Raw genomic sequence first — 12,108 nt, forward strand, 5'->3', positions numbered from 1 at the left:
TTTAATTCTAGCTACTCGGGAGGCTGAGGCACGAGAATCGCTTGAACCTGGGAGGCGGAGGTTGTAGCCAGCCGAGATCATGCCACTGCACTCCAGCCTGGGCGACAGAGCAAGACTCCATCTCAAAAAAATAAAAAATGTCTGCTAACCCATTCTGACTGGCCACCTGACCCTCAGTTCATACCTTAAACCCCTCTAGTTCCTCTAGTCATATACCACACTTTGGCCAAAAGGTATCATGCAACTAAAGAGACACAATGCTTAGTTGTCCAATCAAGAGAAATCAGCTCAAACGAATCCTTTTTCAAAGTTTGGCAGATTTGAAGAGGCCTTTTCCTGAAAGGTATCTGATTCCTGATTGCGTGGCTCAAAATAGTTCTTCAATTCTCATCTTGTATAATTAGTCAAGAAACCAATTACTGCCGAGTAATCTTTATGATGCGAAGATTATAATGTAAATTACAAGACATCTACTTCTTGCGATGGGGCTTTCCTTCCACGAGGGGTAGGAACTGTCTTGAAATCAGACGTCAGCATCACCTGGTTCAAGGGATAAGGGACTTGCTCTCTAGCGACTTGGCAACTTACAAGCGCTCTTCAAACACGCCTTAAACTACTTATTTAATCTTCCACACTCAGGGAGGCGCAATTTATTCTCGAGTTGCGAGTGAGGAAATTCAGGCTTGTCTCTTCGATTCCTTCATCTCTACAATGGGGGCGACGTGAGACGCAGTTGCACACAACGCGTGCCCGCCGAGTCTCCGCATCCCTCCGCACTCCCTTCCGCGACTTCCTCTCCCTGTCTTGCCCCGCCCGCATCGGTAACGCGCGCCTGTGATTGGCTGCCGGCAGGCCGTGAGGCGGTGGAAAGGGTTGCGGTAGCCATGGTGACGGGAGGCGGGGCGCCGCGCCCCTCTGGCAGTCACCGAGGCCTGGACCTGCGGCGTCGGTGGCGCGCGCAGAGGGCCAGGCCGGGCTTAGAGGCCGGGCCGACGCGTGGCGGCAGCGGGTACCCAAGGCCGGGCCTGGCGCGCAGGCGCTGACCCGACCTGGCAGTGAGCGGGCCGCGGCCTTGGCTGAGAGGCCTTAACCCCGCCGGCCGCCGCGCCCTGCATGCGAGTTGGGCCGCGGGCGGGGTTGGAGCCTACTCGGAGCGACGGCGATGGACGCCTTAGAAGAAGAGAGCTTTGCGCTGTCTTTGTGAGTAGCTCCACCAGGGCGCAGGTGACTTGGGGCCAGGGGCAGCGGGCGTTCGCCCCGGGCCTGACCCTATAAAACAGGTGTCCTTAGGGGCCGGGCAGGGTGGGGGCCGCCAAGGCGCCGTCCCAGCTCCAGGCCTTCGTTTTGTAGAGTACTAAGGCCGCAGGTTTCAGGCCCCGCAGGACAGGAGTGCGAGGCGGGTGTCACCTTGATCAGCGCCTCCATCACAATCCCCAGCCGCCAACCCTCAGCTGTCAGCAAAGCCTGGAGGGGTTGAGCGCCCGAGGCCCCTCCACGCCTCCCTGGCCCCTGCCTCCCGGACTCCTGACCAAATGACCCCCCTGGCAGGTGTTTCGCCCGTGCCGGGTTCATGCTCACAAGCAGACAGGTATGGGGTGATAGCGAAGAGCCTGGAGAACAAGTTTTTATTAAAGTGGAGTCATGACATTGAACGTTCATGTCACAAACGTGCCGAGTGTGTTTTCTTCTGTTTGGACTTACTAGATCAGACAATCAGTCATTCTTAATTGTTGAAGATGGGTGATGGGAAGTTCGTTTTGCTACTCTTTTTTCTCTTGTGCATGTTTGAAAACGTCCATACTAAAAACATTTTTTTAATGCATTATTTGAAATAGCACCTAATCCAGGCATGTTTTTCAGCTCCTCCGCCTCTGATGCAGAATTTGATGCTGTGGTTGGATATTTAGAGGACATTATCATGGGTAAGCTTTTAAAATACTGTTTTTAAGGACTTGCTTGCTGCTTTTTTTTTTTTTTTTTTTTTTCAGACGGAGTCTCGCTCTGTTGCCCAGGCTGGAGTGCAGTGGTGCGATCTCGGCTCACTGCAAGCTCCGCCTCCCGAGTTCACGCCATTCTCCTGCCTCAGCCTCTCCGAGTAGCTGGGACTACAGGCGCCCGCCACCACGCCCGGCTAATTTTTTGTATTTTTAGTAGAGACGGGGTTTCACCGTGGTCTCCATCTCCTGACCTCGTGATCCGCCCGCCTCGGCCTCCCAAAGTGCTGGGATTACAAGCGTGAGCCACCGCGCCCGGTGCTTGCTTCTTCTTTAAGGACATTGAAATCAATTTGGAGAGTTAATTTTAAAAAGAGAAAACATCAAGCTGCCTGCAATTTTTAATGTAGCACAGTGTAATACTTAAGTAAAGGCTTACTGCAGTTTGTCTTAGAAACAAACAGCCCAGTACTCCTGAAAACATCTAATAAGCATAGATTCAGAGGCCTGGAAGGGACTGACTCAGGCTAATGGGGCACCAGCAGTGTGGCGTTCTTTGCAAAACTATAGGAAATAATGATCTATTCTATTTCTTATGTAGGGTAAGAGCAATTTCATTTTTAGATAGTTTTGAGTTTTAACATTTTCATGCCATAAAACACATAAAACCAGGCCAGGTGCGATGGCTAACACCTGTAATCCCAGCACTTTGGGAGGCCAAGGTGGGTGGATCACGAGGTCAGGAGATCAAGACCATCCTGGCTAACATGGTGAAACCCCGTCTCTACTAAAAATACAAAAAAATTAGCCGGGCGTGGTGGTGGGCGCCTGTAGTCCCAGCTACTCAGGAGGCTGAGGCAGGAAAATGGCGTGAACCTGGGAGGTGGAGCTTGCAGTGAGCCAAGATCGTGCCACTGCACCCCAGCCTGGGCGACAGAGTGAGACTCCGTCTGGAAAAAATAAAAATGAAAATAAACACATAAAACCATAACCACAAGCACACATGGCCATAAAGAAAACAAGGTATTAAGCTTCAGCTGGTTCTGTATTTTCCTAGGTTTTGAGTTCCTACTTATGGATGTATTTGGGCATCCATGAAACCTGCTAAGTAACAGACAAGCAGTAACACTCCCCAGAGGTTTAAGACAAGTATGTAGGAGGGGAAAACTTACATTTGAGAAAATTCTGTTGACTTTAAGTTTTATGAGAATTGAGAAAAGAACACTGTTATTTGGTGTTATTGGCTGTATGGCTTAATCCATTTAGTATGAAAATTACCAAGTTTTTATACCTTCAGGTATAAAGGTTCATGCCCTTAACTCCTGAATATAGATGTTTCATCATTAAGCTCGTTTCCCATGTGGACTTGGGGATTTCTGGGGAATACCGAAGAATCCATTCAGTTCTCTTGCCTATTATGCCCTATATGCTATGGGAAAATGAGCCTTCTGTGAGCCTACGGTATTTATCCCAAGGTCTGGGTCCTTTCTGAAACTTTCCTTTTATTTTTAGAAATAATCTATTCAGTTGTTAAAATTCCTTATTCCGTGCTGGGTACGGTGGCTCACACCTGTAACGCCAACACTTTGGGAGGCCAGCGCAGGTGGATTGCTTGAGTCTAGGAGTTCAAGACCAGCCTAGGCACCATAGGGAGAACCCTGTCTCAAAAAAAAAAAAAAAAAAAAAAGATTCCCTATTCCCTATCATTTATTAAGTGTTCAACATGAACTAATCTATTTACATGAATTTTCATCTAAATTCCACTTCCAATCCTATATGATAACTACCATAAACCATTCTTATTTTCCAGATAAATGAGAAGTTTATACGGGGTTTAGAGAAATTAAGTAACTTACCCAAGGTCACACAATTAGTAAGTAGCTGAGACGCGATTTGAACCCAGACGGGCTAGCCTCTTTCAGACCCCATAATTTTAATTACTACACTGTTTCCACAACTGCTGCTGAAGTTATATCAAAATAAGAGAGAACCAATTCATTCCTTTTCAGAAAAGTAATGTGAGGGAGTTCCCAAGCCACCCTGTGTGGATATGGTTAAAGTGGACTGAAGGATGGTGGTGATCATTGCACAACAATGTGAACATACTTAAAGCCACTGAGCTGTGTGCTTAAACATTAAAATGATTTAAAAAATTATATATCTCACCACAATTTAAAAAGAAAACAGGGCTGGGTGCGGTGGCTCACACCTGTAATCCCAGCACTTTGGGAGGCCAAGGCAGGCAGATCGCCTGAGGTCAGGAGTTCGAGATCAGCCTAGCCAACATGATGAAACCCTGTCTCTACTAAAAATACAAAATTAGCCTGGCGAGATGGCACACACCTGTAATCCCAGCTACTCAGGAGGCTAAGGCAGTAGAATCTCTTGAACCCCGGAGGTGGAGGTTGCAGTGAACCGAGATCGCACCATTGCACTCCAGCCTGGGCGACAAGAGAAACTCCAGCTCAAAAAAAAAAAAAAAAGAAAGTAAAAGAAAACAGGATTGGGCTATTTCAACATCAGGGTCCCATTTAATACCCTCTTAAAACATCAGCTTTCCTTCCAGAGACTGACCATTGAGAAAGCAGTACTGCTGACATATATCCTGCCTACTTATAAATCATAGTGATTGGTAATCTCCATTAAAAAGAATAAATTTTCCCCATTGTGGTTCAGATGACGAGTTCCAGTTATTACAGAGAAATTTCATGGACAAGTACTACCTGGAGTTTGAAGACACAGAAGAGAATAAACTCACCTACACACCTATTTTTAATGAATACGTAAGTAGATTTCTATGCCTCCTACCAGGAGGTCAGAGTTTTTTAAAAATTTAAATTTAGAATCAAAAGACATTGAAATTTGTTGCCTTTTAAAATGTGCCACCTGTACACTGCCAGGAATCCTCATTAGAATCTGGTTGAAGTTCATTTTCCTCTGCACAGCCTTTGGGGCTATTTTCCAAAAGGCTTTCAGGCAAATATTTGATTAGCTCATCAGCTTCTTATTTAAAAGAAGTTTGACCTGGGCTTGGTAGCACACCTGTAGTACCAGCTATTTGGGAGGCTGAGGTGGAAGAATCACTTGAGCTCAGGAGTTTGAGACCAGCCTGGGCAACACAGCAAGACCTCTGTCTCTAAAAAAAAAATAATAATAAAGATAATAAATAAAAGACATTTGGCTTATCAAAATCCTGCTTTTAATCACAGTACATGAGTTCTTCATACCTTGCATTTGCATGCTTTTGACAAACCTTTCTGCTTTCATATACTCTTTCTTTCTTCTATATAATCCAGTCATATATGCATGACTATTAAGTAAAAGTGAAAACTGAGACCAAGATCACTAACTATTTGGTGGAAGAACCAAGACTGGAACCCAGGAACCTCAGCTTGTCATCCTTGGGTCTCTACACTTTACCCTGAGGCCTCTTAACAGCCCCCTGGGATTTTGTCATCTAAGAATCCATTTCGGCCTCCAGGACTTTATTTTCTTAACACAGAAGCATGGCATAAACAAACCTGTCCAGAAGGAACCTGTGACTGCCTCCATGTCCATATGTTCTGTTTACACAGATGCCCTCTACCCAGGAGGCAAAGCCCCCACTTACTGCATCCTGCACTGGGTTGTGGATGTGGGCACCGTGCTACTCACGGTCTCCACCTGTGTCAGAGCATCCACCCTGTTACAGCATCATTATCAGCTAATGCTTCTCTTCCACACGAGGCTGAGTACTTCTCCAGGACAGGAGCTGTGTTTTGGTCCTCTTTGGTATCCTTGGCACTCAGTGTAGATTGTGGCACACAGACCTCAGGAAATGTTTAGGAAGGGTTGGGCAGGCTTTCTGAAAAAGAAGTCTTGTTTTCCCAAAGTGTGGTCTCACCAAAATCCTTTCCACTGTTGCAGATTTGTTTGGTAGAAAAATATATTGAAGAACAGCTGCTGCAGCGGATTCCTGGGTTCAACATGGCAGCTTTCACCACAACATTACAGTGAGTTGAGCTTGACGGATTTTTATGTTTTGTTTTGTTTCCTCACTTTCTTCCTTCCCTAGGCTGACCAAAAGACCCTCCTTGTTTTGTTTTCCTGTGCATGCCCTTAGTGGTTAGGTCCTATGTAGGAAGCCCTCAAACCTTTTAATGAAATCTTGAAAAGACCAGGCATTGGCTCACGCTTGTGTTCTCTATGCTTTGGGAGGCCAAGGGAGGAGGATCACTTGAGCCCAGGAGTTCAAGACCAGCCTGGGCAACATAGTGAGGCCCCGACTCTACAAAAAATAAATTAGTGAGGTGTGGTGTTGCATACCTGTGGGCCTAGCTACTCAGGCTGAGGCTGGAGAATCCCTCGAGCCCAGGAGTTCAAGGCTACAATGAGCTATAATTGCACCCCTGCACTCCTGCCTGGGTGACAGAGCAAGACCCAGTCTCTAAAAAAAAAAAACAAAAAAAAAAATGCGGGGGTGGGGCTGGGGTGGTGGAAAGAAAAATGAAAGCAGTCTTGAGGACTGTCTCATCATTCATTCACGAAACAGCCATCTGTTCCATTTGCAGGCACCATAAGGATGAAGTGGCTGGTGACATATTCGACATGCTGCTCACCTTCACAGATTTTCTGGCTTTTAAAGAAATGTTTTTGGACTACAGAGCAGTAAGTTACTACTGCCTATTTATTTAGCCACTTTGAGCCACTTAGAAAGTTCCAGGTAGAAATACCACACATGAACCTCCTGCGCTTCCCCCATCATTCTCCCTTCAAACTGGCTAGTATCAGTCTAGCAGCCGATGAGGCATCAGAAGAGTGAGCTGCTATTCTACTGTGGCTGGGACCTTCTCATGTTTTCATGAAACAAGCCCCAGGTACCATCTTAGAGTTCCTAATCAGAAGGACAAAACCCAAAAAGCAGGTCTCAGGTCTCGTTCTGCCTTGCCTCTCTTTTATTTTTTTTTGAGACAGAGTTTTGCTCTTGCCACCCAGGCTGGAGTGCAGTGGCACAATCTTGGCTCACGGGAACCTCTGCCTTCCAGGTTCAAGTGATACTCCTGCCTCAGTCTCCTGAGTAGCTGGTACTACAGGCACCTACCACCACACCCAACTAATTTTTGTATTTTTAGTAGAGACGGGGTTTCACCATGTTGGCCAGGCTGGTCTCAAACTCCTGAAGCATGGTCCGCCTCGGCCTCCCAAAGTGTTGGGATTACAGGCGTGAGCCACCACACCTGGCCCTGCCTTGCTTTTCTTATAATGCAAGCTCTTTATAAGAAAAATAGGAGACTGGGCATGGTAACTCACACCTATAATCCCAGCACTTTGGGAGGCTAAGGCAGGCAGATGGCTTGAGCTCAGGAGTTTGAGACCAGCCAAGGCAACATGGCAAAACCCTGTCTCTATGAAAAATACAAAAATTAGCTTGGTGTGCTGGTGTGCATCTGTAGTCTCAGTCAGCTACTTTGGGGGCTGGGTGGGAGGACTGCTTCAGCCCAGAAGGTTGAGACTGCTGTGAGCTGTGATTGCACCGCTACAGTCCAGCCTGGGTGACAGAGCCAGACCCTGTGTCAAAAAAAAAAAGAAAAAAGAAATGGATATGGTGGTGCATGCCTGTCGTCCTAGCTACTTGGAAGGCTGAGGCAGGAGAACCACTTGAGCCTAGGAGTTTGGGGCTGTATTACACAGCAGTGGTACCTGTGAGTGGCCACAGCACTCCAGCCTGGGCAACATAGCAAGACCCCTATCTCAAAAAAAAAAAAAAAGAAAGAAAAATGTTTTCCAGTGAAAGGAGGTACCTTTTAAGAGTCCATTTTAAGGGCCAGGGCCAGGCTAGACACAGTGGCTCATACTTACAATTCCAGTGCTTTGGGAGGCAAAGGCAGGAGAATCACTCGAGCCCAGAGTTCAAGACCAGCCTAAGTGACATACCAAGACCCTGTCTCTACAAAAATAAAAATAAAAAAGTTAGCCAGCTGTAGTGGTGCACACCTGTAGTCATAGCTACTCAGGAGGCTGAGGCAGGAGGACGACTTGAGCCCAGGAATTCCAGGCAGCAGTTAGCTATGATCAAGCCACTGTACTCCAGCCTGGGTGACAGAGCAAGACCCTACCTCTTTAAAAATAATATTAAAAAAAATTAAGACTAGGGCAGGCCAGTATTGAGCAGAAATGCAGAATAACCAATAACCTGTGTTCCCTTCCTATGTACCCTGGAGGTCCACATTCCCACCTTCAGCTCTGCCTTCCCCATGTCAGCGGCAAGATTCCAAGCCAGGGCTCTTTCTAGTCCTTCCTTTTGGTTGTTTTCTCATATAGGAAAAAGAAGGCCGAGGACTGGACTTAAGCAGTGGCTTAGTGGTGACTTCGTTGTGCAAATAATCTTCTCTGCCAGCTTCCCAGAACAATCTGCGGCACTAGGTCCTACCTCCAGCCAATGAATGGGATCATTCTGGATGTCACCAGCCCAATAGACTCAGCTCATGATGACAGAACACATCTTGGAAAGACTGACTCTGTTATGTAACTCTTCATTTATGTTAAGTATTGATAGGTCAAAACCAAAATGACCTAACCCTCCTGGACCTATTTATCCTGAAACACCTTCTTGTATTCATTAACCATAGTACTCCTCCCCACCTCAAGTAGACATCTCTCTCAGGAGCTTCTGAGTCAGATGCCTCTGGAGCGAGCCCTGTGTCAGGCACTCCACCTGGGGGGCCCTTCCCCAGCATACCTGCTGGTGTGTAAGTGTGGACTAACCCGCCACCACCACCCTCTGTTCCAGCAGGCTTTGCATGAATCTTTGTGCACTTGCACCTCTTTTTCACATGGGCCACAGTTTCAGTACTTCAGCCTCAGTGGGGTTCCTGATGTTTATCTAGGGTGTTACTCAAGCCCAGTTTGAGATTTTGGAATCTCCTGTGATCACATCTTGTCTCAGCTGTAGGAATCAACAGAAAGAGACGTCCTCTACATAAAAGACGTCCATGTGAAAAGCTACTCCTAGTCTTAACATTTGCAGTCCTTGTGTCACTGTCTTCTGGTCCTGATGTAGTCCCACTGTTTCTAGAAGTCTCTTTTAAGCATTATTTTTGAAAAAAAAAATATTTTTATAGATGAATACTCAGGCTAACCTAGTGGATGTGATCTTGGAACTTCCATGATTATCCACTTAAAGATCAAAGTATTATATGCTGTGTGCTTTTTAGGTGTTAGTACTCGTGAAGGCAAAAATGCTTTCTACATTGGCATTCATTCCTATTTTACTGGGCACCTATGAATGTATGCTGTGTGCTAGAAATAGACTAAAACATATTCTTATAGCATGTTAGTGTGTTTGCATGTTTGCTGAAAATCCTTTGTGTATAAACCAGTTTGTAAGGTTCTCTGGTAGGGACTCTGCAGTTTCTTCCTGTCAAAATCTCTCCTACCAAGATGGTGTTCCACTGTCCAGCCCAGCATGAGTAGAAGGTAGGGCACAGCTTTACTGGCTGTTTGTATGCTTTAGTTTAGTGCAATGTGTGGTAGATTACTTATCAGAAAACATATATGTCATCTCTAGAATGAAGAAAAAGCATAGTAGTTCAATTCCCAGTGTGTCCCTTTGATTTTTTTTAATAGTAAAAAGAATCTGTACTTACTTTTCACTTGGCCATTCTGGTTTTAAAGGACAAGCTATAAGCTCTGTGTTTTTCTGTACTGATGTGTCACTTATTAAATACTTTTGTACCATGAGTAAAATTTGAGGTGTTTTGCGAGAACCACCATTCTCAATGAGTCGTACTCTTACTTTAAGGTAGCCACTGCCATCAGGTTATTATTGCTTTGGTCTTTTTTTTTTTTTTTTTTTTTTTTTAAGGCTAGTCAAGTGAAGCAATGGAAGTAGAGAAGGAACAAAGAAATCTGCCACTAGTTGTGATCTATTAGTTGTAAACACCACTGCACTCGCACCAGCCTGCTTTGGCCCTTTAAAACCACTCTCAGAGCCAGCTTTTCAAAATGCCACCTCTCCTGGGCTTGCTTTCCCTTGCTTTGTCTATAAATGGGACTGTCCACCACAGCCCAGGCATGCTGGGAGCACTTGCTAAGACCTGTGGACCAGCCTGCCTGCTTGAGAAAAGGCCAGTGGACAAGTCCAGAGATTAAATGATGAAAAAACGATGATAAAGGCAAATTGGTTTTTCACCCTTTTTTTGGGGGGGATGGAGTTTGGTTTTTGTTGCCCAGGCTGGAGTGCAATGGCATGATCTCAGCACACTGCAACCTCCACCTCCCAAGTTCCAGTGATTCTGCTGCCTCAGCCTCCCAAGCAGCCGGGATTATAGGTGTCCACCACCATGCCCAGCTAATTTTTGTATTTTTAGTAGAGACGGTTTCACCATGTTGGTCAGGCTGGTCTTGAACTCCTGACCTCAGGTGATCACCCACCTCCCAAAGTGCTGGGATCACAGGTGTGAGCCACCATGACTGGCTGTTTTTTCACCCTTTCTGCTCAGAAAAAAGGAGGCAAGTCTTTTGTCACTTAGTATAAGTAGACGTTCTGATTTCTTTTAAAATAAACTAGCAGCCTGTCTCTCCATCCACAGACACTTAGACTGAGATGTCAGGTGCCACCTTTGATGGGGCTCTCATCTGGCCTGGGGTGAGGAAGCCCCAGTCCTCTTGCTTAGGACTCCTCCCCAATGGGAAGCAATAGTCATGCAAACTGCTGAGCCTTAGCATTGACTGAGTGCCTTTAATGTCCCCCCTGAAACAGGCTTTTTGATTCATGTTGGAAACATAAGAGGGGTGAGCTCTCTAACTTGCCTGGGATTTTGTTTTGCATTTAAGTGCATTGCCCTTCCTTAAAACCAAACTCTTATAACTTACTCCTGGAAGGACTAATTTATTATTCAAACTCTGAGACTTTAGATGCTATTAACATTTATACCAGGGCCAGGTGTGGTGGTTCATGCCTATAATCTCAGCACTTTGGGAGGCTGAGGTGGGAGGATCACTTGAAGCTGGGAGTTTAAGACCAGCCTGGGCAATATAGCGAGACCCAGTGTCTACAAAAAATTTAAAAGTCAGCCGGGTGCGGTGGCTCACGCCTGTAATCCCAGTAATTTGGGAGGCTGAAGCAGGTGGATCACGAGGTCAGGAGATTGAGACCATCCTGGCTAACAGGGTGAAACCCCATTTCTATTAAAAATACAAAAAATTAGCCGGGCGTGGTGGCACGCACCTGTAGTCTCAGCTACTCGGAAGGCTGAGGCAGGAGAATCGCTTGAATCTGGGAGGCAGAGGTTGCAGTGAGCCGAGATCACACCACTGCACTCCAGCCTGGGTGACAAAGCAAGACTCCGTCTTAAAAAAAAAAAAAAAAAAAAATTAGCTGGGCATGGTGGCCGGCACTTGTAGTCCAAGCTACTGAGGAGGCTGAGGTGGGAGGATTGCTTGAGCCTGGGCAGTCAAGGCTGCAGTGAGCTGTGGTTGTGGCACTGTACTCCAACCTGGGCAACAGCAAGACCCTGTCTCTTAAAAAAAAAAAAAATTGGCCGGGTGCGATGGTTCACACCTGTAATCCCAGCACTTTGGGAGGCTGAGGCAGGTGGATCACGAGGTCAGGAGATCAAGACCATTCCTGGCTAACATGGTGAAACCCCATCTCTACTGAAAATACAAAAAATCAGCTGGGCATGGTGGCGCTCACCTGTAGTCTCAGCTACTCGGGAGGCTGAGGTAGGAGAATTGCTTGAACCCAGAAGGCAGAGGTTGCAGTGAGCCGAGATGGTGCCACTGCACTCCAGCCTGGGTGACAGAGTGAGACTCCATCTCCAAAAAAAAAAAAAAAAAAAATTATACCAGGACAACAGCACAAACTGGGCTTGTCCCAGGCGGACTGGGACATAGGTACTGGATTTAATCCCCCATCCCTTAGTAACAGTGTAGCTTATCTGCACTTTGACAAGCCAAGGCAGGTGGATCACCTGAGGTCAGGAGTTAAGAGACCAGCCTGGCCAACATAGTGAAACCCTGTTGTTTAAACCCTGGGTGTAATCCCAGCTACTTGGGAGGCTGAGGTGGGAGAATCACTTGAACCCGGGAGGCGGAGGTTGCAGTGAGCCAAGATTGCGCCATTGCACTCCAGCCTGGGTGCTAGAGCAAGACTCCGTCACCAAAAAAATAAAATAAAATAAATGAAAAGGGT

General features: G+C 46.3%; 1 protein-coding gene across 1 annotated transcript; it reads left to right on the forward strand.

Moving 5' to 3' along the window:
* Nucleotides 1-909: 909 nt before the first annotated feature.
* On the forward strand, nucleotides 910-9,692 carry ARL2BP (ADP ribosylation factor like GTPase 2 binding protein). Its single transcript, XM_032157432.2, has 6 exons — nucleotides 910-1,200; nucleotides 1,861-1,922; nucleotides 4,611-4,717; nucleotides 5,841-5,926; nucleotides 6,485-6,581; nucleotides 8,235-9,692. The coding sequence occupies exons 1-6, from the start codon at nucleotides 1,163-1,165 to the stop codon at nucleotides 8,295-8,297; spliced, it is 453 nt and encodes a 150-aa protein (XP_032013323.1). The 5' UTR covers nucleotides 910-1,162; the 3' UTR covers nucleotides 8,298-9,692.
* Nucleotides 9,693-12,108: the final 2,416 nt, after the last annotated feature.

Source organism: Hylobates moloch, unplaced genomic scaffold, assembly GCF_009828535.3.
Source record: "Hylobates moloch isolate HMO894 unplaced genomic scaffold, HMol_V3 SCAFFOLD_6, whole genome shotgun sequence".
In the NCBI taxonomy this organism is placed as follows: domain Eukaryota; kingdom Metazoa; phylum Chordata; class Mammalia; order Primates; family Hylobatidae; genus Hylobates; species Hylobates moloch.

Excerpts from the sequence above, each read along its gene's own strand:
- ARL2BP (XM_032157432.2), top strand. The coding sequence starts at position 1,163 with ATGGACGCCTTAGAAGAAGAGAGCTTTGCGCTGTCTTT. Across the intron at positions 1,923-4,610 it reads TTTAGAGGACATTATCATGG|ATGACGAGTTCCAGTTATTA; the intron begins GTAAGCTTTTAA and ends ATTGTGGTTCAG. Across the intron at positions 6,582-8,234 it reads TGTTTTTGGACTACAGAGCA|GAAAAAGAAGGCCGAGGACT; the intron begins GTAAGTTACTAC and ends TTTCTCATATAG.